The 27153-nt window shown below is 38.5% G+C and overlaps 2 protein-coding genes, 1 long non-coding RNA gene and 1 pseudogene across 3 annotated transcripts; 3 read left to right on the top strand and 1 right to left on the bottom strand.

The window, feature by feature from the left end:
- The first annotated feature begins 1777 nt into the window (after positions 1-1777).
- LOC113283631 lies at positions 1778-19613 on the top strand. Its single transcript, XR_003327546.1, has 3 exons — positions 1778-1871; positions 2027-2028; positions 19604-19613. It is a non-coding gene; the product is annotated as an uncharacterized LOC113283631 (long non-coding RNA).
- Positions 4035-7334, top strand: LOC113283630 (annotated as a pseudogene).
- Positions 7601-10590, top strand: LOC113283629 (uncharacterized aarF domain-containing protein kinase At5g05200, chloroplastic-like). Its single transcript, XM_026532960.1, has 10 exons — positions 7601-7927; positions 8022-8164; positions 8264-8386; positions 8556-8744; positions 8828-8983; positions 9067-9332; positions 9420-9517; positions 9728-9906; positions 10011-10124; positions 10227-10590. The coding sequence occupies exons 1-10, from the start codon at positions 7666-7668 to the stop codon at positions 10413-10415; spliced, it is 1719 nt and encodes a 572-aa protein (XP_026388745.1). The 5' UTR covers positions 7601-7665; the 3' UTR covers positions 10416-10590.
- LOC113283628 (protein ENHANCED DISEASE RESISTANCE 4-like) lies at positions 14046-17137 on the bottom strand. The gene is made up of 3 exons (XM_026532959.1): positions 16880-17137; positions 16466-16668; positions 14046-16351 (listed from the first exon to the last, which is right to left on the bottom strand). Exons 2-3 carry the CDS (start codon positions 16638-16640, stop codon positions 14223-14225), a joined length of 2304 nt encoding a protein of 767 aa, XP_026388744.1. The 5' UTR covers positions 16641-16668; positions 16880-17137; the 3' UTR covers positions 14046-14222.
- Positions 19614-27153: the final 7540 nt, after the last annotated feature.

The following is a 27153-nucleotide window of genomic DNA, read 5'->3' as shown; positions in this document are numbered from 1 at the left end:
GGGGGAATTTCTCTAGGACTATAAGAAAAGTCTAATACTCTTTCTTTTTATTATACTTCCTTCTTGCTCTCGAGTAAAGAAAAAGAAAGAAATCTACTCTTGGGGAAGAATGACCAGCAGACTCTATGTCATGAATTTATGCTTGAAGCAATGGGAGGAGAGACACAGGAGAAAGCGAAACCGAAAGAGTTAACAATAAGGGATGACTGCTAAGGCCAGACTATGGGTATTGAGGAATGCTTTCAAATAAAAGCCATGTCCCGGAGGAAATCCTATATCAGATTATTACCGGTTCTTTATGACACACGATCTCTTCAAAAAGATTCTTAGCGAGTGGAAGTCAGAGTAAGCCAGCAGGGATCTAGGTAATTTTTTGTTAGGAAAAGAAAAAAAGAGAGGCTGTTTCATCGGCTCGATCGAGGGGAGTAAGCAAGAGTCATTAGCATAGCTTGAGGTACTTGAATCGTAGGCATTCAAGAGAGGCTGGGTAAGGGGCTCTAATGCAATAGGCGAAACAAGGATAACAAGAATTTTATTAGTTCGTTTGCTGGATCTAACCTAAACGCCATTTTCTTTGATAGTTCCGCAAAGCCCAAGTGAATAAAGCTTCTAGATCTCTGTCTACCACGTCTCGACCCCTATAAAAAAAATTAAGGTCTTTTCTGGTGACTTATTGGCTAAATTTGCCTTGGTTAGTCTTGAAACTCTTAAATCAGTCCACCTCGCAATGCTATTCTTTCTAAGGACTAGGTACTTCTCAATGCGGTTTAGGAATTCCCTTTTGCGCATCAACAACTGTCAGAGTGTGGGTCTTGCACGAACGTTGGTATGGAAAGTCTTAGGTCACTAGTTCATTGGATGATGGATCACAATCTAGATATCACAAAGATAGAGATCAAAGAAACTTATGCACTTGAGCGTATGGTATAGATGGCACAAACTCGCCAATACCTAGAACCGGGGTTACTTTCTTCTCTCAGATTGGTCGAATATACTTTATACATCTCATCATTATCAGGATTTTCCTATCTCTCTTAAAGTAGTGACTTTAGCCCGTCCCTTTCAATATAGGTTCGTCTTAGCGGCCCTAGCTTCTTGAGCTTCCTTCTTTCCCCGGACTACTCGTCAGGTCAACAGCTCCCAACCACATAGTATCAGCGAGTATAAAGAGGCTTATTTAGCTGCCCATGACTTTGCTCGCCCCTTATGTATATAGCTGTTTTGGCTGCCCGTGCTCACTGAATAAACACACGGTGTGGATAAACACACTAAGTAAACTCATAATAAAAGAAAATTAGAAACACTAGAACTAACTACACTCGAACAAATATCAAACCTTTTCTTTGAACCTTGTCTCAATGATCGAACTTAAAGATATGAACTGAGTGTCATTTGATGAGTCACTGAGAACAAAGGAGAGGGATATGGAAAGGATGAAATAATGAAAGAAGAAGTCATTGCTAGTAGTAAGGACTTGTTACGATCCATTGGTTCATATAGAATCCATGTCCTAGGTGTATCAAAAAGCATTCTTTTAACTAAGCGTATATAATAAAAACAACCTATAACGCTAGTCACTATTCCCACTGAGGCTAGGAAGTAAGCCCCACAACCCAAAGCGGCGAAGAACAAATAGAATTTGTTACAAAAGACGGCTAAAGGGGGTATTCCTGCGTATGAGAACATAGTAATGGAAAAGGTAATAGCCAAAATAGGATTCGTTTTGGCTAGAGCGCCTAAATACACTATATATTTGACACGGGTTTGCCGTAATGATGAACTATGGCGAATGCATTTATGGTCATTAATGCATAAATAAAGAGACCAATTAGTAGTGATTGAATTCCTTCTATGGTTCCACATGAGAAACCGTCCTAGCACACTGATACCCCATTAGCATATGAATTTTGGTACCCTTCCAGTAAACTGGTACCCATTGACAATGACTCCCACGAAAAGAACCGTCTTTTGGGGACTACTCAGAAATGGAGGGGGACTACTCTTCAATTTTTTGGGTGGATATTAGAAGTAATAATGAGTCACCCCTTATCTAAGTTTTTCTTAATACCAAACTTCCCTTTGGTAATTAAATTAGTTAGTGTTAGTGTAATGATTGATTAGTGATGTTAGATTAATTAGTTGAGTGTTTTTAAAAGAATAATTTTTGAGATTTTTTTTTTAAGATGGTTGATTTCGAAATAAGGGTTTTGGGTACTTAGGTATACTCCAAATTTAGGTAATGTTGCTTGAATTGGAAAAAAACTTTCGAAAAAATGAAAAATTTATAAACTGATTTCGACCATGAAAATAAAGTTCGGTTTCGACATCTGAAGAATAAGTAGCCGAACTCATCTGCGGCTAATGGTTCTGAAGACACAGGTAGCCAAACTCAGCTTTTATGGAGTTTTTGTTTTCAGAGAAAAGTTCGGCTCGGAAAAAAAGTTGCGACGTAACCGAACTAAAAGTTCATCTGGGAAAAAAAAATCAACGTAACCGAACTCAATATATAGGTTTCCAGAGAAAAGTTCGGTTAGGAGAAAAAAATTGCGAAGTAACGAATTATTGTTCGGCTGGGATTTTTTTTTTTTGCGAGGTAACCGAACTTTTCTCTGAAAGAAAAAACTCCATTGAAGTTGAGTTCGGATAGTTCGACAAACTGTTTCACATAATTCCTAGTCGAACTTCTCTCCGCAACTTCCATTTTCAACTCATTTTGATGATTACTACTCATTTTTTCAACCAAGTAGTGGGTTTGTGATATTTGTTTTTTTGAATTGAGACGATGAAGCGGAAAGAATAGAAGAAAATGAACCCTATAATAGTAACGGATTTGTGATAAATTAAAAGTAATGGATTTGTTATAATTTTGATTTTGTTTTTGTTTTGTTAATGATTTAGATTAGATTAAATATATGGTTAGTCATTTTCACACTTTAGGATACCCCTTATAGGCCGACCGAGCGAAGCGAGGGAGGAATCTATATATGGTGACTTTGTGTCAATGTGAAGCATGTTTTTTTTTTCCAATTTGACACAAAAAGATTGTTGGTGTTTGTAACCAAAAAAATTCAATGTGAAAGAACTAACTTGTCCCTCCCTTTTAGTCCAATTACTATAACTCCTTGTGTATCCTATTTTTGTAAAAGTATAATTGGCAACCAAAATTCAATATAACATATCTAAAATTTCGTGCCTTGGAATTTTACATATTTTATCTTATTGGAAAGATTTTAAAAAAATCTACGCAGTGAGTACAAATCAAAATATCAAATTTAGAGTGTTTTACAAAATATTCATATATGTTTATCATTTTAGGCACAATTTTGGAAAATTAAATATATATCCATTATGCAAACCACCACAAAGGATACATAATACTTTATGTAGCCATATTTTGATTTATGCATCACTTATTTTCCGTTGCCACTAATAAAACGATGTACTCCAGCCGTTTCAAGAAAAATGATACTTTCACTAATGCGTAGCCATTATGCAAACCACCACAAAGGATGCGTAAGACATTATGCAACCATATTTTGGTTTATGTATCGGCTAATATTCCATTTCAGGAAAAATGATACTTTTACCTTGTGTCAAGAAAAATGATATTTTCACGCGGTGTCAGGGAAAATGATGTTTTCACCCCGTGTCAGGAAAAATGATACTTTTAGTACTTTCGCGTCGTGTCAGGAAAAATAATATTTCGTGCCGTGTTAAGAAAATGATACTTTCCCACTGTGTCTGGAAAAATGATACTTTCCCACTGTGTCAGGAAAAATGATATTTTCGATTTGTTCGGTCGGCCGTCCCACGGTGGCAGCGGTCATCTAGTAAGTATAAGGTAGACATTCCTAATATCCTATCACAAAGTAGTCCCCTCCAATTTTGAGTAGTCCGAAAAACGGTTCCATGAAAAATCGCTCGGAAAGAGATTCTTACTGGACTTCGACAGAGCTATCCAGCCCAGGCCCGGTGTGATTGAGGTCCAATTAAATGTTTCAGTTTTGAGTCTTCATCGAAAAACCCTAACAGCTGCTTTTGCCTATCTCAGTGAGACAGAGAGTGTGTCAGTGTGAAATTTTGAAGAATTTCGTCGTCCATCGGGGGCAGGAGGGTTATTACGGTGAATACCACCACCACCGCCGCCGTGGCTGAAGAAAGAAAGTGAATCAATTGGAAAAAAGAAAGTGCAATGAAAGGAGGAAGAAAGAATCTGAAGAGAGCAACTGAGGAACAAGGCTTGACTTTACAACAAGATCAGCGTGTTATGCAAGTCGTATCACTACGAGGATCTAATTCCATTGAGGTATTTATTCATTTACTCAATTCCCAATTTTCACAAATAATTTTACAATAATAATTTGAATTGAATCTGAATTTGTCTCTGTAATTGAAAATTGTTTGTTATAATGATTATTAGGTATTGGATGCTGATGGTAAGATATTGCTTGCGCTCTTTCCTGCCAAATTTCAGAAGAGTATGTGGATTAAGCGAGGTTGGTTGGATAGTCTCTACTGAATTAGCCTGTAATTTTGAGATATGAAAGTTCTTTGAATCAGAGTTCAAACTGGATATGAATTGTCTTTTGTTGATTTTTGTTTCTAGGAAGTTTTGTCGTGGTTGACGCAGGATGGATAGAGGAAGCTATTGAAGCTGGTAGTAAAGTGGCTTGTATTGTTACACAAGTTCTATTCTATGAACAAGTTCGTCTGCTACAGAAATCTCCAGAATGGTTAGCACTCTTTATCTATATTCTCCTTGTGAACTAGTTAAAATGTATTTATTAGTGACGATTATGGCTAGGACTTTAAATTTTCCTGTGCGTGTTGCACTAGATGATATACTAAAAGTTGAAAAGGTTTTGTTTAGCTGATAAGCAAATTAGGCAATTGATGGAGGGACACTAGGAATATTACAATTTAGTGTTGATTAAAAATCAAATAATTGTAGGCGCTTATAGTGTTTAAGGAAACGATACTAGTTCATTGATCTAATTTGTACTAGTTTATTTGTACTGGTTTGGTTGTCGTTGTATTTCGTTCGCACCTTATTAGGTTTGTATTATTGAGGTTAGGTTCAGTTCTTAGGGTCGGTTTGGGCTGTTTGTGTTATTTGATAGTCTCTCTTTCTCACACACGCACACACTGTCCGTCTATTAATTTGTTTTATCTGCATCAGACATTAGCAATACTGAGTCTGATATTTTAGTTTCAATATAAGTCGTCCCTTATCCGCACATCATTTTGAAGTATCACATGCTAAATTTATCTGGGTATGATCCAAGTCAATCATAGAAGGATGTCATTTTCAAATTTAATATGTGATATTAAATTAGTTCAAGTGCAGAAATATAGTGCTCGAATAGGAAATAACAGAAAATTCTGTGTTATTTAGTCAGTAATTCTGTGTTATTTAGTCAGTAAATTTCATAAGAATAGCAAACACTTTTAACCTTGTCATGGCATGTGAAGGGGGTGATGCTGTTGAGGAAGGGAGGGTTTCTCTTTGAATCTTTTATTGCACATAACGGGGTTTTCTCCGAATCCTTTCAGCTCAAGGAATGTGTTGGTAGTACAATTATAGGAGTAGATAGTATTCGACCAAAGAAAGAAAAGGAAGAATCAGATGAGGAGGGAGGGAGGGAAATTGCAATATCCACAGTGACTTAATGTGTGTCGGTTGCTTAATTCTTGAAATTTATTATCCTTGTACATTTTGTCGATGCTCAGTAGGAGAACGCTATGATTAGGTAGCTAATTTTGCTTTGCGAGGAAAAATTTGTCACATGCAGGGGGGAAGTTTAATATCATGTGTGAATTGTATATTCTTAAAACGTTTTGTTGCACATTTTATGATTTAGTCTTAATGGATAAATGTAATCCTGACTTTAACAAACTTATTGTCTCGTTTAAGAACTTAAAAACGGAGTCTGAGTAGTATGAGCAGGAGATATTATGTGAAATGCAGAGCTTTCCTAGTAGTCCTGGCTCATAACCTTTTAAGTTACCTATTCGATTCTTAGTTCTCAGCTGATGTTCTTGTAACTGTCATTTTGAGATTTAGTGTTTGATATCTATTTGCTGAATTCGTTCGGTCGCAAGAAAAACAGGGATCTATCTTGAATTGTCAACTACGTGATGCTTAACAATTCATGACCCAAAAATTGTTATGCAATCAATATTGGTATTTGCAAATAAGAAAGAGTAAAATACTTGGCTCTAGTTTTATGGGTGGATTCCCCTTTTGGAGTTGCTTAAACTAAAATTAGCAGCAGATAGCTTTAACTGGATTTATAATATATCTTGTCCAAATTGAAGTAGCAGCAGATAGAGCCAAGTATTTTATCTTATCTCGATACAATCATCATAAGCAGCAGCTGGTTTAGTTTTTTTGGTGTCTGCTGACTGACCCCCTGCACTGTAATTATAGATGGCAATATGTTTTGCAATGTTTTCTTCATTTGGTAAAGTGGCTTTTTTTCTTATTATAATTTTCTGTGATGATATTTTGTTTGTTGGTCTATATTCTGCAACGGATGATGATTATGGAACTTGTGCCAGAATTGTAGATGATGATCTCTTTGGTGACTGAATATGTGTGACATTTGATTTGGGGCATACCCACAGTCTCTTTCAAATATTGTTAACTCTTTCAAATGTAGAAAGAGTAAATTTAGACATTCTCTTAACTGATCCAACTAGAATTCTTACTCGGCATTTCTTTTGGTCTCCCAATGCAGGCCAGAGATCTACAAAGTAACAGTACAGAAGAATCAAATGCCCATCCACAGATACCCAATTTCCAAGCTACTGAGGAGGAATTGAACTCCAGCGATGACGAAGAAGATGATGGGCTTCCCCCTTTGGAAGCCAATACAAACAGAAATAGACCCGCTGAGCTGGATCCTGAACCAGACTCAGAATCAGATTAATATTTGGATTTCTAAGCTAGTGAAAAGGTCAAATGTGACATCTCTGAATTAGATTTTTGTGTTATAATGTTCAACTGGGGCCAACATACTTTGTCCTACAAGCAGCAAGAGTCTGAAGTAGAGGTTGGGTTTGCGGCAATTGGCTGGAGTAGTCTGCAATGCACTTCCCTCACAATCGGGTTGCTGCTTACACTCCAGTGTGCTTTCTGCAAAATTTTGGTAGTCTGTTGTATGGATTTTTGCATCAGCAGGCCTTTTTCCCTTTTTGTCTTCAACTATGCTAAACATGGAGAAATATTGTTAGTGTCCAATGCTGTTTTCTCAAAACTGATAATGTACAGAGTCTAAAAGTGTTGTTGCTTAATGATTACAAGTATATTTATGTGTCGTGTTTCTTGTTCATATCGGCGATACTCCGGTGAGATGGTGGTCCATTACAAAATGGTACCTGAATACTGCAAGCTGATTTCTAAAAGCTTCTTTTGCTTTTATATGTCGCTCAAGATCTCTGTTTCAGCTTCATCTGACGTTGCCCAAATGAAAATTCAAAAATTTGCTACTGTATGTAACTAGGAGTGCCACGTGGAGTCATCCCTTTCACGTTCTTGATGGGTGAAAGCTAGTTAAAGAGCGAGTTAACCAATAAATGAATCGGCAAATTTTCAATAAGAAATTATCCGAGTCTGTCTGTCTGAGCTTCGATTTTTTCTTTCTTACTGGAGTGGGAGTCAAAATGGCAGGAGGAGGAGCTGTGGTGGTTTCAGCCTCCAGGGTAGTCGGAGGTGGGAGAGGTGGTGGTGGAGGTGGAATTACAGCAACAACAAGGTGGAATCATTTGCACAACCCCTCTTCTAAGATTACTAGTACGTCCTCTAGAAACCCAATTCCAATTTCAAACCCAGTCTCAATCTCAATTGGTGGTCGTAGCAGACGAAATCGGTTATCACTGTTTGTTCGTTATGCTCAAACCCAGGATTTTTCATCTCGTTTCCAAGGTAATCAATTTCTTACTTCAATTTCCATCAATGAAGATTCATCTACTCTACTGATTCACTGAATTACTAAGATTATACTGTAATTTATTCATAGATGGTGTTGAGAAATTGCCAAAATTGGTGGAAGATATAGTCCAGACATCATTAAACACAGGTCCGCGCGGTCCGGTTCGGTTAGTTCAAGGTATTCAAGCTTTTCTTGGTGTTGGTGCTGAATGGATTTCTGATGTCTCCAAGGTATAATCACCAACTAACTAAACAACCCCTTTGTCTTGTTTAGTTGTTTTTTGATTTCGTCGAAGGAATTTCAAGATTTTGAGCGTTTTTGGATTGTAGACAGTTAACACTTCAACAGCAACAACAGGACTACCAGCACAAATGCAACTTGGGTTACTTTCGCCTATTTATCTCCGCAAATTGTTCGAACGAATGGGTGTTACTTACATCAAGCTAGGCCAGGTTAGTAATAGTGTGTCTTTATTTTAGTGTTATTGTATCATTTGGTGGTTCTATTTGGGGGATACCGTATGATGGTGGTGGTTGAGTGATAATCAGTAATAGGGTAGTGTATTTTTTGATGTAATGTACATTGCTGATTACATGTGTGTTGTTTGTACAATTTTACTAGTTCATTGCGTCGGCCCCAACCTTGTTTCCACCAGAATATGTTGAGGAGTTCCAAAAGTGCTTTGACAGGGCACCTGCAGTCCCTTTTGAACAAATTCAAGCTATTTTACGGCAGGAGTTAGGGACGACTGTGGAGAGTGTTTACGACTATGTAGATCCAGTTCCGCTAGCATCAGCTTCTGTTGCGCAGGTGATGTTTATACTACCATTTGAATAATGGTATCGGTTTATCCTTTTAGACAGATTATAGGAATTCTGAATTGCTTTGTTCAGGTTCATGCTGCAAAGCTGAGAGGTTCCCAGCAAGACGTAGTGATAAAGGTTTTAAAGCCTGGAATCGAGGACACATTAGTTGCAGACCTCAACTTTATTTATGTTGCTTCCCGAATTCTGGAATTCTTGAATCCCGAATTCAGCCGCACGTCACTGGTAAGTACTGGACTAGTTTCCCATCTTACCCGTCTCCACATGTATGAGTTAAAAAGAAAATCTTACAAATCATTTTTCAGTAGGTTGATATTGTTAAAGATATAAAGGTATCAATGCTTGAAGAAGTTGACTTCAAAAAGGAAGCTGCAAACATCGAGTCCTTTCAAAGATATCTTGAAGCAATGGGTCTCACAAGGCAAGCTACAGCTCCAAAAGTGTATCTGCACTGCAGTACTCGACGAATATTGACCATGGAGAGGCTGTATGGAGTTCCTCTCACTGATCTAGACTCTATTAGATCCCTCGTTACTAGTCCAGAGACAACACTTATAACAGCGCTAAATGTGTGGTAGGTCTCTTAGCAGTGTTTTCACTTTCCCATGTATTTCAGTTTATTCTTGAAAATTTTAACTATTGTGAATGTTTTCCTGTACAGGTTTGGTAGTTTGCTGGCTTGTGAAACCTTTCATGCTGACGTACATGCAGGAAATTTGTGGGTTCTTCGCGATGGCCGAATCGGATTCCTTGATTTTGGTATGTAATCAACTCTACTGTTCCAAGCTGGAGGGTTAAGCTTAAAGTGAATTATGAACACATTCGTTTTTACATCCTATCACCAAAGGAATATTTATGTGACTTTCATGTTAGAAATCATCTGGGTGTGCTGGAGGAGAATTTCCGTTTGTGTGTCTACACTGTGAAAAAGTAATCTCCTATGAGTAACTTAAACCAAATATTACGCAGGGATTGTGGGGCGCATCTCTCCCAAAACATGGGCAGCTATGGAGGGATTTTTGGCATCTATTGCTATTGAAGAATATGAACAGATGGCGTCATCTTTAATTGACATGGGTGCAACAAGCAGCAATGTGGATGCCAAAGCATTTGCAAGAGACCTGGAAAAAGTATTTTCATCGATACAGGTACGAACTTTCTAGAAGTTTAGTACTTTGTCTTTTCAGCGTATTCGTGGGTGCGCTTTTCCCTGGCAGATTCCTCATAAAGTTTCTTTTCGCTTCGGTTGCAGGATTTGGACACTGAAGTCATTGTTGCTGCAGCTAGAGGTTCGGACGCGAGAACTACTGTAGCTGCTAACGTAGTTGTTGATGAGAGGCAGATGAATGCTCTATTTCTTGATGTGGTAAGCAGTTTCCAAACTAAATTATGAATTGTGTTCTCTGTTGACTCAAAATCATATAGAAATGTGAGAACTGGCTAAAGACAGTCAAATTGTGTTTAACAGGTACGAGTGAGTGAATCTTACGGGCTGAGATTTCCTCGTGAGTTTGCACTTCTTATGAAGCAACTTCTGTATTTCGATCGTTATACCCGTCTGTTGGCTCCCAACGTGAACATGCTCCAGGACCAGAGAATCAGCATTGCCTCAAACAGACAACGGAACATCAAAAACAACGCAGATAATTGGCGATGAATCGTCTGCTAGTAGTTATGCACGTCCATCAGCAACACAAGATTAATTGTTCCACTTATACGTTATACTGCAACTTTTAGTAGAGCTTCCAGCAACAACTGGGCGTACTTGTATATGAATCTTACTCTCTTAGTAATACAAAGAAATAAGAAATTCTCAGTGTGACTTTTACAGGTAAAAACTGCTTATTAGTCGTTTCCGACCCACTTTTAATTTTACCGGTTGTACGGTTTTCCGGTCAACTTCCGGTTCGGTCCGTGACCCTAGTCCGCCATTTTTTTTGGTAGCAATATTAGGTTTCCTCTTATGTGCCTCCTCTATATAGAATCCGAAAACTATGTTCTAGGAGCAAAAAATTACCAGAGAGAGTAAGAAGATGAATAACACTTGCGGCAAGGTAATGAACAGTTGTATTGACAGGAAGCCGATGGACAAGCGTAGCGGTCATACCAGTTCCGAAGTTATTATTACTAGCAGCAGCAGAGTTTCCGGCTGCGAAGATATACTGCATGAGATATTGAGCAGGCTCCCGGTAAAATCACTTATGCGTTTCAAGTGTGTAAGCAAACAATGGCGGTTCTCAATCTGCCAAGATCAAGGTTTGATTGATTTGCACTTTACTCGATCAAAGCAACGCTGTTCAGATCTCTTTACCGTTGTTCCGCGTCGTGATCAGGTTGATCCGTTTAGAAGAAGAGGGTTGCGCACTAGTCTGGGTGCCCACGAGTATACGTATCAGCAGTGTTTCTTGTTATCCAATTTGTTTGATAAACATACAACTCTTGTTGAAAAATCAGAGAAAAAAATATTTCACTATACTGAGATTCTAACACCTGTCAATGGTTTGATCTGTTTCGTTAACCGTCGTATAGATTCTGTCTGCATATTGAATCCATGCACTAGAGAAGTAACACCATGGATAGCCTCGTCGCTTCGTCAGAACAAAAAGTACAATTTCACTGCAGACTACCGCACCTATTGCTTTGGATTTGATCCTGCCGCCAAACAACACAAAATTATATGCATTCGGAAGCTACGTGAATCAGAAACATACATTTGTGAGGTCTTAACGGTAGGAGAGAACACTTGGAGACGCATCGATGAAAAGGTACCGTTATTTACCGCTAGTCTTCAAGTTTCATCAGTTTATTCAAATGGTTTTATCTACTGGGGTGATCGTTATTGCGGGATTCCTTTATATTTGAATGCATTCGACGTTGGATGTGAGAAATTTAAAGTGATCAAGGTGCCTAAATAAATTACAGAACAAGTCTATTGTGGTCCGCTGTATAGTTTACTAGAAGTGGGTGGGCATATAGCTTTACTACATCGATGGACCGATAAGGTGGTAAAGCTGTGGATATGTGAAGATGATGATACTTGTAATGGAAGTTATAGCAAGTGGAATGAAGTTAACATAGAGTTACCTTTTCAGTGGTGTAGATACGTAAAGAACAGTAGATCTGCTCACTTCCATGGTGTTGCAGGACAAGACCGGATTATTATAGAATCCTACCCAAGTGACTTACTGCCGAGATTCGATATAAAAAATGTCTCTCTTCATTCTTATGATTGGAAAAAGAAAACATTGAAAGAGGCTGACAATGGTGTGGTTTCGGAGTTCGCTGTTTCCTTATTAAGACCTTTCTCGGAAAGCCTGTGGCCTGTTCTGAAAGTAGGTTCAGACGAAACCGAGAAGTGACTCCTTCTACCATGAAGATACACAGGTGTTAGCAAAGAATGTGTTCGATCAGACATGAGAGTTGTGTCATTTAGTGTTTGTTTTAGTTATTTAGTAGTAAACATTTTAAATAATTCCTTGAATATCTTTTTGAAGCTCATCTTGTACTATTTTTCAAGTGTGCATGCAAACATTGGCTATTGTTAATTTCCCAGTAAAATCCACTGAACTTTTTATTGCTTCTTCTTTCTGTTTTTCAATGATTTACTATTTAACCAACATTGCAAAAATTAATTATACTCTAAACATTGGCGAAGACGAAGCCGAGCTTTACCAAATCATATCGAGACGGGGCGAGGCGAAGCCGAGCTTTACCAAATCATATCGGGGAGAAACGAAGCCGAACTTTACAAAATCAAAAATATGGTTCAAAGACAGGTAGCGATGCATCGTATTTGTAGTTGGTGCATAACTATGGCACAATATTTGTAGTTGTAGATCGAATTGGTGAACCGAGTTTGCGAAGCTACGCCGGGGCACAAAATCTAGTCAACACTAAAGATTTTACCACTGTTTCCGACCGGGACGGCCCAAGAAATCTTGGGTAAGGCTATTTTATCAAGTCAGTCTATTAGTGTATGGCGGCCGCCGTTTTTTTCTCTTACATTTTTTTTTGAAGCGGCCAAACCTCCAGCAATTACTCACTACTCTTCAGTCTTTTGATATTTCGGATATTACTCCAAACCAAACTGTTTACGTATCGCAATGAGGTTATTCAGCTTGGTGCTATACATAGCCTAGCTAGCTGAATGCAGTACTGTAACCTTGAGATAGCTACTCTATTTTGACAGCTTCTCTATTTTCTTACAAATAAATAAGATTATTCCATCCAGCTGAATTAAATCCCATCCGGCCATAAATTGTAGATCTAATCTACTCCATTATTAGATAAAGGGCTCGCTAATGGGCTAATCTTATTAAGCTACTGGGCTAAGTCAAAAATCAGCAGAATATGTGTAGTTAGAAAAAAAATTAAGTACACATATTCTGCCGATTTTCTTTAATTTGGTAACAATATTAGGTTTTCTTTCTCTTACGTGCCTCCAAATACTAGTAGTTTCTTTTGCAATCCCGAGCACCCCAAAGGAGAAGATCTAAAAAAAAAAAGAAAATTTATGGCTGATAACAAACGTAAGAGTCTAAAAGCAGTTGTTAATCCTATGAAATTGAGTCTAGCGAACAAATACTTGTATGGCAGAAAAACAAGGTTCCATTTTTCTATCCCTTGTCTTTCATACCCTCTGTTTTATCTACTGGGGTAATAAGCCGTATGGGATTCCAGAATTCTTAATTGCATTTGATGTTGGACGTGAGGAATTTAGAGTAACTAGGGTTCCTATAGAAGAAATCAGTATGAATCCACCAAAGTGGAGTCATTGTGATTCTTCCGATACTTTAATAGAAGGGAATGGGCATATAGCTTTACTACGGCGGTGGACTAGTAAAGTTGTAAAGACATGGATATGCAGTGATCATGCTTGTACCGGTAGCTACGATAAGTGGACTGAAGTAAATATAGAATTACCTTTTCGATAGGGCAAAAATAGTACTTTCAGCTTTTTTTCATAGTGTTGCAGGAGCCGACCGGATTGTTATACAATCCAACAAAACTAATTTCAGATCACATATAAAAGAAGCCGCGCTGTATTCTTATGATTGGGAAAAGAAGACGTCAACAGGAAAGGTTAAGTTTCCTTATTTCGCGCTGTTCGAAATCAGGTTCAAGTCTTGAAGGCCGCCATCAAATGCTTGAAATTTAAAATCACTAAGCTAGAGGCTCGCGCGAAATTATGGCAAGCAATCGAGGCTATTATTAAAGTCACTGCGATTGGCAACCAAGAAAACTCTACTTCAAGCCAAGGAAGCTGAACTTGCCGGGGATAATAATATTGCTTGTTGACCTATTTTGCTGCTTCATTTTCTGTTTTTCAATTTTTTACTATTCAACCAACATTGCCAAAAACGAACTACTACTGATTACAATTTATACAAATTCACAAGAACTCTAATTCTATTTTCCGTACAACAAACAAGTAAAAACAATGGACTCAACATTCTGCTTCTGTTCACCTTTCTTGATCTATGTCTGACGACCTTTTTATCAAAAGTCTTCTTGGGGAAGGATAACCCATAAGACTATGAAGCGGCGAACCTGAAGTACGTTGCACTTCTTCTCCATGTAGCCTTTTCTCCAGCAATATAGGTCGACTGTTTGCGCGAGAAGTTTCATCCAGTACTGAACTCTCATCTCTGTTACGATTATTCTCTTTAGAGACGGAAAAATCCGAACTTCTCCTGCTGGTTGAATTGACTTCACTGGGTGGAGGAACTGTTGGTGGATTTGGCCGAAATGGAACACTTCTCCCGCTCTGAAGCTGAAAGATAAGTGTCTCGGAGCAAGAACTACAACGCAATTTAGTGCACCTGTTACTCGAAAGGATAAAATCTGCAGGTAGCTGGAGCAGTATCTTGCAGCTATAACAAACTATAATAGGAGCCCCCCCTGCTACAGGAAGACAATGTCTCTTGATATGATTTCGTCTATCGCGATGTGGATACAGATTCTGCTTCTCCACCTTGTGATCCATATGCTGCCTCTGGGCGTGCGGAAGTGGTTGCGAATTGCAAATCCTGGGAGCAAAATTGGAGTTGTTGACAGGACCGGAACCACAAGGATGGTAGCACATATAACCAGGATGAATCTGGCATAGCTGCTCACTGTAACAGCCTTTGGCTACTGGTGGTCTCTGCAGGGAGTACTGGAATTGTTCAGGGCAGCATTGCAAGCTCGTGTAACCAACATGGCATCTACAATCTGAGGCCATTGCGATTTGTGTGGAGTCCCGACCTTGAAACGGCACAGAATTGCTTGGTGGGCATGCTCCAGAAAAGTGCCAGGGGTAGTTTCTGCGATAACAACTCGGATCTTTCTGCCTTTGTTGTGCATGATTACTGTACATTGGCCCCTCATGTTCCTGTTGATGAGCTCCTCCTTTCAAAAATTTCTCATTTCTGGTCTCCAGTTTCAGAGCATAGGATTTACAAAGTCGCTCTCTCAATTCGTCCACCTTCCTCAACAGTTCGTCTTGGTTGTGCTCGACGACCGATGCGCCCTTCTCCACTGGATGTGAATCTGAATCATACATACTTGTCGACGGGCCACCGTTTTCGAAAGCAGCAGGAGGAACCTTTCTGTAGAAGTCCTTGTCTGACATCCGTTGGGATTGCGTCGAGGTTTGAGCTGTATGAAAGCTCTCTGAATTGAGGAGCTTCTCCTCTGCATTGGTGCCATTTGTAATATCAGCTGGTGGTTCTTCATTCAAACTAACGTTGTTTTCCATCCTAGTTTTGACTTGATTATCATTCAGTGACATGGTCTGAAACTTCCTGGAACGAAGTGGCAGTGGTACTCTGGGATTCACCTTGTCATTCAATGGGACATCCCTTCTTATTTGTTCGCCACTAGAATCATCAAATTCGTAAGTATATTTTCGGATATGCTGCTGATGGTGGAGTTGATCATCCCATCCTTCGTAAGAAGAGACACTTCCGTCGTAGGCGTGGAAGCTTTTAGCACCTAGTTTTTCTTCCTCCTCCAACTCAGGCATATCGTTTTCGTGATTGTTAGATAATTCTGTGCTGCTGGGTATATGCATTTCCTCCTCTTGGGACGACCTCTCCTCATCCGTAATTACCACTTGTGTATTAGTCTCCATTTCATCTCTTGAACTGGGATGGTCAGAGTCACGGCAAACGATCTCCTGGGATTTCTCGAGTTGTTCACAACTATCAGTCTGCGAACTTGGCCGATCGGAGTCACCAAACAGGATATCAGGAGATAACAGGACGCTGTCACCTGCTGGATAATGAGTAGTAGAGTTTGCACTGTATCTTTGTGTGACGCCAAATTGAACATCAGGACTCGAGCATCCATCATTATTGTTGCCAACTTCTTCTTCAGCATCGGACACTTGTTTCCTGCCTCGACAATCAAGTTGGCCATTTGGTGAAGTGTTCTGCTTATTGGTTTCCTCCTCCTCCTTATCAGAACAAGACTCGCTAATTGGACTTGTGAGGCATGAATTCGCATTTGTAGAAGTCAATTTGGTAGCTTGAGAAGGTGAAGAAGAAGAATTCTCCAATTCATTGGTGTGATCAGGAATTGAAGCTGCTGGTGGTTCATTTCGAATTTTAGCTGTGAGAAGAATTCAGGAAAATTAGTACTGTAATTAAGAGACTGACAACCAAATTAAAATGGCTCTTGTAGCTATCATTTTTAGCTAGTAGAGATGATTGATTGATGGATTACCTCGTAGTGTTGCACCACATCCACCGCATTTGTACAAAGGAACATTGGGTAACTCGGGAAGAAGGCCACGACATTTGGGACATCGAACTAATCTGACTTTGCCGCCACCACCACCACCGGCAGCAACACGACCAGGAGGCAGAGGAAGAGGAGAAGGAGGAGGATGAGTCGCCATGGTGGTCTAATCTAGTAGAAACCTCAAACTGCAATTAGGGAAGTAAGATAAATGAGAAAAGAGAAGGAAGTGGTAGCTAGTAGTGAATTAATACAGAGAAAAATCAAGTGATGTTAATTATTTATAAAAAGAAATTGATTTAAGAATGATGATGTGTTTCTTAAGACGAAAGTAGGAGACAATTCTACTTATGAAATTGGTTGATTCTAATAAATAAAACAACAAGGAAGATGACTTACATTTGAACAAATCAACCACCAAATGGTTTATGATGATGACGATCGACTATTCACTCTCTCTTTCTCTGTTTTTTCTTTGTATATAATTCCAACAAGAAGAAGGAGGATGAAAAATTAAGAAACTGATATTCAAGATGGCTTTGATTATTACTGATTTCTCTCTCTCTCTCTGGTTATAGTTAAACCCTCCTCAGCACGGAATGGAGAGAGAGAGAGAGAGAGAGAGAGTGGGATTTTATTCAGGAGGAGGAGGAAGAAGAAGACGAGGAGGGAGTTGTAGAAGTCAGCGCGGAGAGAGATGAATGGGACTCTGACGTGTTTAGTGGACCTCCTACGTCTTCGCGTTGAATTATTCAATCTTCTTCTTTCGTTTCCCGATTACGAGAAGAAAAACACGCTAATTATATAAACCGTTTAACTAGCAAGAAAAGGTGTGATTAAATTGGAGTAATTATGATTAACAATGTTTGGTTACGTTTCGTCCATGAAACATACATATTTTCATTCCAGGAAGCAGCAGCATAATTAAATTAACTTAAGCATGGTGTAATTTGACTACTAGCAGTAATTTGTTTAACTAGATGATCATTATTATTATTATTGTTATTGCAGTATGTATGTGGGTTTGGATTGGTGGTGGGATGATTGACCGCCGTCCATATATATATATACGACACCGGCCAAACCCCACTAGAATTAAATGGGTGGCTTGGTTTGTCAAGTAACGTGCCCCCACACAAGTACACGTACCCAAGTTGGAATCAAAAGTTTATGAATGAATTGAAGTGTTGGTTACAACACCGTGGCATATCCATACATCCTATAATTCTTCTAGCTAGCTCTTCCTGTTTACTTTGACAGCCTTGCCTTCCTTCCCAGATATGAAGCTCCGCCCTCTCTCCTCTCTCCTCTCTCCTAACCTGATTTCTCCTCTTGCTCCGGCTTTCTCTCCTGATCTCTCTTTCTTTTCCTCCTAACGGTCCAATAACGGTCATTTTTAGCCTGAAGTTAACCGGATGTACTAGCCGGTGCTTCAAGTGATTATCAAATCACTCGATCCAAACGATCAATGCAACTGCATTGATCAAAATCACTCAATTGACAATCACAGCCTCACAATCACCAAAGAATCACCTGAAATCAAGTCGCCTCAAACTCACAAATCTCTCAATCATTCTACTGCTGCCTAGCACAATGACAAGATGGGAACGTTTCAAAATCTTGACACAAGCTGATATCACAAACAAATCTCTCAAACCCCTCACCATTCACAATTCTAAATCCCCTAGAATAGATTGCACTCAGCAAAATTATCAAACTCTGAAATCTCTACACCTCCTAGAACACCCTGAATTCCACAAACCACCCAATATCCTTTCACTGATGCAGATAAGGTATTCACTTATTGAAACATGTCTGCTGGAAGTTCTCAACATTCTACAAACTATGGATACTCAATCAGCTCTCGACTCAAATTGGCCATGGAAATACTTAAAGCTCTGCAAATCTAAGCTTGAAAGCTTGTCTTCTCAATGGAGCGAGTATGATGACAAGACTGCTACCCAAATTCTTTTAGTTTCTGGTAAGCTTGAAAGCTTGAAAGCTTGTCTTCCCTATGCTATCTTACATTCAAATAATGCTATAACTCTCTACTCTCTTGATTCCAACGAGATAACTGCTATTAGTTGGCAAAACTCAAATGTCATCCATGATAAAGATATTCCTATTCTAAATCAATCCCATGCCTCTATCCAAATACGAACCAACACATCCTTTGAGGTAACTTCAAACCACAATACCCAACTCAGTACCCAATATCAGATTAGAACCATTCAAAATCAGAATCCTACCACACACATCAAAATAAACCTTATTTACAACTGTGATAAAACAACCATCACTAATCAAAATACCTTTAGTCATATAAACAACAACCAAAACACTACCAGATACATGCCCAAATTAAACAAACACAACAAAAGTACTGTTAAATGTTCGTACAAAACCATCAACTTCAAAAAACGGCAAGCCAAACCTTCACACAAATCCACTCACTCCATCTGGAAGGACAAGGCTACCATAAAAATTATCTCCTGCTGCAGCTTCACTACCAACCCAGTCTTGCTATGGGGTAGCCTTCGGCCTTGTCACAGAGTAATTTCCCCTAGGAATAGGCACACGCAAAATCACATCATCAGGCATATCAGAAGAAGCAGTTACCTCTCCGGAACCGAACAAGGCAAGATCAACTGCAGATTCCGCCAACCGACGCATCTTGGGAGAAAGCATAAGCAAATTGGGGAAGACTATAGTGTCTTGTGGATGGCCAAGACGCTCATTCTCTCGTATCTTGAGCTTGTGTGTATCAGGAACTGGTGCAGAGAAGAATCCCTGGATGGCACCACCACTCACAATGTGCTCCTCCCCTACAAGGTTAATGCCTTCTTTGACCACGAATTGACCTTTGTCAGGGTGAACAGCCCAAATTACCCACCCCTCCTTGGCTGCTTGAAGTTGGGGCAACTGGGAACTAAACACCTGAGATTTGGATTGATCATGCACAACAGGCTCCTCTCTCTGGTCACCCTCTCTGCATTCAACATCTGCTTGATCTTCCAAATCTGTATCCTCATCACTGCGTACCTCCACTATCTGCAAATTCCGGAAATTAGAGATTTCCAGATCAACTTCAACACTGAATTCAACGATAAACCAAAATACAAGTACAAATATAAATATCAATACCCAAAACTCAAAAACTACCACAAGTCTATCAAACATCATTACCTGCTTCTCATGCATGCTATGCTTGGTCCTCTTGCATCTTGCCTCATTACTAGCCCCCTGATTAGTCGACATAGCCGGCTGTTCAGTCTGACACAAATTCTCAGTATACCCTCGCTTCGTCATAGGGATAATTGCTGGGGTCTAAATTGGGTACTGCGATATTGGATGAAGGAAGGTACAGAGTTATGGAATTGGAAAATAGAACTGCTAATTTCCTTTAAGAAATATTGGATGAGAAGATCAAAAGTTGATACATCCTATCCACCCGTGTGCCTTCTTCGAGATCAGAAATTTCAGATTTTAAAAAAGATCGTGCCTACGCTATGCATGCAAATACCTATCAAACGCAATCTCAGCTTATTGGTCATGCGTGGGCGACTGCAGACACCTGGCAACGATTCGAAAAACAAATGTTCAAATCGGTCTATCTCCAGTCCGGATTTGAATCCATTTTATGACCCACCACCTTCAAATGAATTTGAAAATCCTATTGGGTCTGTATCTGGGAGCCCAAGAAAATTAGAAGAAGAAAATATCCACAATCACTCTCTCAAGTTCACTCTCATATCTGATTCCATTAATGAATCTTGGAATCTACCCCAACTACCAAATTGCAGTGCCAGCATTATCAAAACCGGATCACACTATATACTCAAAATAAAGGTTAGCAAATGCGCACATTACATGTACCACTCCTCCAGCGAACCACACTCACTGCTCAAGACAAAGGTTTGTAGACACACACATTACAGGTATGGTGTTAACCCAGCTACTGAGTTAAGCAAGGTAAATGACATGTTACATATTTCTATTATCGTCGCTTTCACTTTGAATCCCACTAGTAGAACCCACTCAATGAGAGACAAAAAAGTTTCTGATTATATACGTAACAGTTATGCACACATCACTGTCATACAACAGGCAACCCACATAACCCTCACATATTTTGTCAATGCCAGACTGCAGTCCAAAATTACAAGAATCTTAAAGTACATATGTCTTCCAATCGTCTGCATTATGTACCAAAGGTTGACCTCCTATCACAACCGACACATCATCAAACACAACCACCCACTCCCTCAACTAACCCAAAAAATTACTAGGTGGATGTTAACCAAACCACAACACACAGGTCACTATACCAGCTTAGAGTACACATCTACCTTAGAATACACATTCACTATCAAAATAATCATGATCTCTCAAGATAAATTACAAAGCCTATATCAATATCAGAACATAAAATACTCAGTTATCACATGGATCAACTCTTCTAGGTACTGGTATATGCAAATTTCGATCATCAAGTATTATGGATATTGTCTTGGCTTTGCTCATGCTTACAGGTTCTGCTCCTTCAGATTTCTAGTAGTCCAAGGCAACTTCAAAATATAACATACTCCCATGGCCTCCTCTTCAGGAACTAAGAATACAGAAAATATAAACAACCTAGTGAAACAAATGAACTCCTCACTAAAAATGCCAGCAGACCTCTTCCCTAAAGTCTTTATCAACAAAGATAACATTCTACCAAAGAAGAAGATTGATTGGAAATGGGTTTTCATTGGAAGATTCTGCAGCAACATATCCTATGAAACAAGAGAAATAACAAGATTCATCAATACCAACTGGGAATTACAAAGGAATGCTGAAGTCTCTCTCTGGAAGAAAAGAAGAAATTACTACCAAATCAGGCTGACTAGCATTGAAGACTACAAAATTTTCAGAAAAGGAGGAACAAGAGGAATTTTTAACAAGCTCATTGTTTTATCTGAAGTCCCATCCTTAGGACCAGACTTCATTGATGAATCCAATTTCTATAAAGTCTGCATTTGGGCTTTAATTTAAGAGAATCCCAACTCACATTATCCCAGACATAAAAAACATGATTGCTCCAGTTGGTATTCACCAAGGATCTAAGAAACCTTATGGAAGAGATGAGGATGAGAAGAATCTAGAAGTGCAGATCACTGTGGATGTTACCCAACCTCTAAAATATGATATTGATGCTTATGAAGATGAATCTACATCTCACTGGCTAGAGCTAGCTCATGCTCTCACTGGTATTGCTTTCTGCAAAATCTGCAGAACTCTTGATCACCCTGGACCATTATGCATTGAAGAAGAAGAAAACTCCAAAAGAACTCCAGTCAAACAATACACTTCCATCCCTCTAAACAAGTTCCCATCCACACCCAATTATCCCCTATCATCCAACAAAACCATCACTCCCCCAACTAGCCCAAACAGACCACCATTACTTCATTATTACACTGATAAAACTGGATCTGAAAAATTTGCTATCAAAATGAGGAAAGCACAACAGACTACTCTTCTCAGAAACCACTGTGAAGAACTTGATGGTCCACCACAACATTTGATTTTTCAAGCTGGGATGGATAAACCAATCACTGGAGAAATTCCAACCTCAAACCCTGATGCCTTAGCTTGTCAAAAAAGACATAAGAAGCTGATGGAGAGCTACAAAAACAAAGACACTCAGGGGAAGAAGAAATCCAACATTAAGACTGTAGCAAGAAAGAGATTTAATAATGTTGCCAATCCCACTGAGCCTAAGGAAACCCTGGATCCTACAACCATCTTCCCAACCACTGCACCTTACCAACCAATTAACAATAGTGGATCCCAAAACATCCCCATCTTAGCCTACACATTGATCCTGCAGATCTTTACCAAGCTACTAGTGATTCCCAATCTTATACTAACTACTCTCTTATTGCCATGTCTTTCACAGGTAAATGTGTGGGCATCAGAAACTTCAAAGACTATTCCAATGGAATCAGCAGAACTGAGCGAGCCAGCAGAGGAGCTCAACTAGCACTGACCTGGGGAAAAACCATGCAGCAAGCCAACATCAACTTCGCTGCTGAATCTGAAGTAACAATTCAAGGCATACAAGAGTATTACCAGGAGGAAGTACAACAACGTTTCACAAGAGGATGTCCAAAACAACAAGACAGTTATCACAACAATCATCAAGTTAATTTTGTGCTCGGGAAGCTATCCAAAGTGACAGTTCAACAGAACAGAGCAGCCACTAATCTGGCCAGATTGGCCAGACAGTCCCTCCTCTTCTCTGATTCTACCTGGAGATGAACAAATTTAATTACTATCTTGCATGCTTTACAGTTTCCTACAAACTCCTATGATTTGGATCACTGTAATAACATTAATGTCCTTTTGAGGGATGAGTCTTGCGTTCGAATCAGCACATGCATCATCCTAAAAAAAAAAAAAAAAGCCTTCCTTCCCAGATAAGAACGCAATTAAAAAGAAGAACATTTATTGCAATCTAACTAACTCTTGTCTCTCTAGCTAATTATGGTAAAGCTAGCTGTCCCTTTATCCACATTTAAGAAGCGGCTGGCTGCCTTCCTTTCCTCCATTGTATGTATGTCAATCATGGTCGATGACTGTTCACTGTTGCTATAAAGAGCTAGACATATCTAAGCAGCCGCTTCATATGTATGTATCACTCTCAGTATCCTATTTTAAATTTTAAAACCATCAGCTGCTGACTTTTTCTTGCAAGACAATTTTGACATCATGCTTACCAAGGCATGACGAGAGTTTTACCAAGTCTCTCATCCTCATTCATTATTCTGCAAATCCGTATCCCTCAAGGTCTGTAATGCGCAAGGCAAGATTAGTAATTAGTAGTGTGTTTGACGGGTTAGTCAGTGAGTCAGTCAAGCAAGCACAATAATATATGCAACGTTTTAAGTATGCCAAGCGATCTTCTCATAATCCAAAATGAAATTCCGATGACTCAAAACCGGTAAATTTACTTGTGCTCCAACAATTTTAAATGTCGCTACAATCCTACTATGCGCCTTCTATTCATCCTCTCAGATGCTAATTGGTTGTCATGGTAGAGAGATAATAATGCAGAAACGGGTCTTCAAGTTTTGATGGCCGCGGATATTTACTAGCCAATATGTAGGATGTGGACCCTGCGGCACAAATTAAGAGAGACAAAACCAACAAGTTCACCTTTACACAACAACAACATATAAAGACCGACACGGTGCCAAGAAGGCAGAAAAATCAACATTAATATTCCTATTATTATTAGTGGTGGTGGTGGTTCAAAATTTCAAATAGCTTTTCACCGTGTGGAAAAATGAAAATCAAAACCTTTCTAGTTTGAATTTTGTAGGATAGTGATGGCTGAAGCAGGCTTAACCACCACCACTAAGATCTCCAAAACCAATCAATCTTATTGCGTACAAGTTGGATGAATCTCAACTCCTTGGTCTAGAAGGAACGGGGGACTGTGATGAGCAGTGAGCATCAATCAATAATGGTTTGGTCGCTCTTAATAATAATTATACTCCCTTTGTAATAACAAAGTCATTGCCATTAACAAACTCATTGGTCTAACAAATAAAGTGGGCGCTAGAGATACAAATTCTACCCCTATACATGCTTAATGCACCTCAGCATCAAGCACAATAAACTTGGGATTGGGCTTTATTACTTGCAACAAAGCAATTTTGATAGCCATTCTTGTTGAGCTCAACCTTGTCACTTGGGTCCATTCAATTTGATGGATGTTTTTATGTAGGGATATCAATTATTTAGGGGTGAGCAACGGAATGCGAATTCGGTATCGCCCACATTCAATCCATACAAATGATCGGTTTTTAAAAATGTATTTGTGTCCAACTCAATATCAGGCAGGCATAACACCTGCGGGTGAGACAATCAACTGAGTAGGTGCGAGTGGATTTGGAGATTGGCAAAAAAAAAAAATGATTTTAGTTAAGTTTTCATGTCTGTATGAACAAGTTCTTCCAGCATCTCAAGAGGAATGACATCCTTAATTTTGTATAGTGGGCCTCTAATAATTGCATTCTTTCTATATATATATATATATATATATATTTTTGCATAAATAAGAAACCTTTTCATTAATGAAAATTCGAGGTTACAATAAATTTAAGATTGAAAATAATATTAAAAAGTAACAAGAACATACAAGTACATAATGAATAACGAAAAATCCGACAAAAGTAAGAGAATGATTACAGGAGTAAGACAAATACAAGTATGAATAAGATCCGATTAAATCAGAGGAATAATGGTTTTTCTCGGTATTAAAATCCAACCATTTAGTTTATTTTTCTTATTTAGAAAGATATGCTCCCAGAATAGGAGTGATTTACTCAAATTTCTTGTACCTAGTGATGAAGCTTCCATCTTCAAAGAAATCACCATTGAAGATTTCGTCGTTGGAGAGTATCACTAATGCTCTTAAAACCAACCCAATAACCAAGAACCGACATTAAAGCGAAGATAACTCTTAAAATAGTAGATAAAAACACCATAATGGTGTAGATAGGGAGAAAACATGATAATAACTAAGCTAAAACTAATAACTAACATAAAAGGAAAGAAATATTGAAGAAATCTGCTCAGATCTGGTCCCTTAGCAGAGAAGGGTTTTCGGTGATGGTTTTGTTGAAGAATATGAATGAGTGAGAGAGACAAGAGAGCTTTTTCCAATCATGATAGAAAACATGATCTTCCTTCAATTGGATTCCTTCCTCGTAGAGGTTAAATATTTTTTTAAATGTACCAAATTCGTTTGGAGCGTTGTCGCACAAAGCTTTTGAAAAGATTAGGGTACCCAAATACACCATAATATTTTAAATATCAAACTATAAGCCTGATATCTTAAGTGATCGTCTATGAACATAGTCGAGACAATACGAATTTAATCATATACCTTGTGTGATTGTCTATGGACGAGGTCGAGACAATACGACAACAAGATATTTACTTGACAATAGCTACAGTAATAAAATCGATTAATTACTAGGATCAATGTCAAGTAATTCGGATTAATGCACAAGTGTATTTACTTTATTATAATATAAAACAATTATAATGCGGAAGTAAAGTAAATAACACGACACAAGATTTTGTTAACGAGGAAACCGCAAACGCAGAAAACCTTGGGACCTAGTCCAGTTTTGAATACTCTCAGAATTAAGTTGTTATACAAAATCTAATACCACCTTCGTATAGTTGATACCAAGTAGACTACCCCTAGATATTTAGTTTCCTCTGTATGCCTGCGCCTTCGACTTCTAGAGTCACGCCGTGAATTGCTACTCCTTTGGATCGTATTCCAAACAACAAAGGAATTAATCTGTTTGGTAACCACTCTAATCAAACTTTGGTAAAAGATATGTATGAGTTGTTGACAAAGGCTCTTTCGTTTAAACTCTTTGTCTGGTTAGATCAATCTAAAACTTGATTACCGAAATAACCAATTTCTATGTCCACAATCAATCAATATAGAACTCAAAGAGTAACTATAAAGTGATGCCTATCTTAGAAAACTAGACAATTAATCAAGTCTATCAAAGATAAACACGATTCTAGTTGGATCTCAGTAGATCAAGGTTTACAGGAGTAACACAAATACAAGTATGAAAAAGATCCGAAATCGGAGGAAGAAAGGTTTTTTTTTTCGGAATTAAAATCCAACCATCTAGTTTGTTTTTACTCTATAGAAAGATATGCTCCCAAAATAGGAGTGATTTGCTCAAACCTCTTATACCTAGTGATGAAGCTCCGTCGTAGAAGAAATCACCGCTGAAGATTTTGTCGTCGGATAAGTTGATGATGAAGATTTTATCGTCGGGGACAACAAGATGAAGATTTTGTCGTTGGAGAGCATCAATATTGATCTTAAAACCCAAATAATCTCCATTAAAGAGAAGATAAACCTCAAAAGAGTAGATAAAACAACCATAATGGTATAGATAAGTAGAAAACATGATAATAACTAAGCTAAAACTAATAACTAACATAAAAATCAATTAATAGTGAAGAAATCTTCTCATTTTCGGTCCAAAACGGACCAGATATGAACATAGAATAGTTGTTGGTGATGGTTTTGTTGAAAAAGAAGAGGAGTGAGATGACAGAGGTTTTTCAAATCATGATAGAAAATATGATCGTCCTTCAATTGGATTTCTCCTTCGTAGAGTGAGAGAGAGTGATGTCAGACAAAACTTTGATCTTGGATACCAAAACCTAAGCTACTGATTGCAATGTGTAAGAAAGGAAATCTGGCATCTTCAAGTGACCAAACCGTTCGTCTCTAGGAACATAAATGAAAAGTAGAGACCATTGGAGCCATGAAAAGTAGAGACCATTTGAAATTGATGAAGAAGGAGATCTAGAACATATCACCATGGTAATTCCCGAAAACCTAAGATTATGCAGATTGAAATTTTTGGTTGTTGAATTGAAAGAAGAAAACAAATGAGAGTAAAATTCTTCGTTTTCTTCCTTTATTGTTCCTCTTTTACTGAAACTAAAATTGCTTTAGACAAAGTGAGAAAATGAAATACATGACCTCTTTAGTTTAGTTACTCTTTAGGGAATGTATTATGGTGGAATCCAACCTATTTCAAGTTTGGAAAAAATGTGGAATGTCAAGTCTGATG

This window comes from Papaver somniferum, chromosome 5, assembly GCF_003573695.1.
Source record: "Papaver somniferum cultivar HN1 chromosome 5, ASM357369v1, whole genome shotgun sequence".
Classification (NCBI taxonomy): domain Eukaryota; kingdom Viridiplantae; phylum Streptophyta; class Magnoliopsida; order Ranunculales; family Papaveraceae; genus Papaver; species Papaver somniferum.
This window is presented reverse-complemented; position numbering and strand designations above follow the sequence as displayed.

What these genes read in the sequence shown, in the direction of transcription:
- LOC113283629 (XM_026532960.1), top strand. Translation starts at nt 7,666, where the DNA reads ATGGCAGGAGGAGGAGCTGTGGTGGTTTCAGCCTCCAGGGTAGTCGGA. An exon ending in TTTTTCATCTCGTTTCCAAG is followed by an intron (nt 7,928 to 8,021) that starts GTAATCAATTTC and finishes ATTTATTCATAG; the next exon opens with ATGGTGTTGAGAAATTGCCA. An exon ending in ATAACAGCGCTAAATGTGTG is followed by an intron (nt 9,333 to 9,419) that starts GTAGGTCTCTTA and finishes TTTCCTGTACAG; the next exon opens with GTTTGGTAGTTTGCTGGCTT.
- LOC113283628 (XM_026532959.1), bottom strand. Translation starts at nt 16,640, where the DNA reads ATGGCGACTCATCCTCCTCCTTCTCCTCTTCCTCTGCCTCCTGGTCGT. An exon ending in ATGTGGTGCAACACTACGAG is followed by an intron (nt 16,352 to 16,465) that starts GTAATCCATCAA and finishes TTCTTCTCACAG; the next exon opens with CTAAAATTCGAAATGAACCA.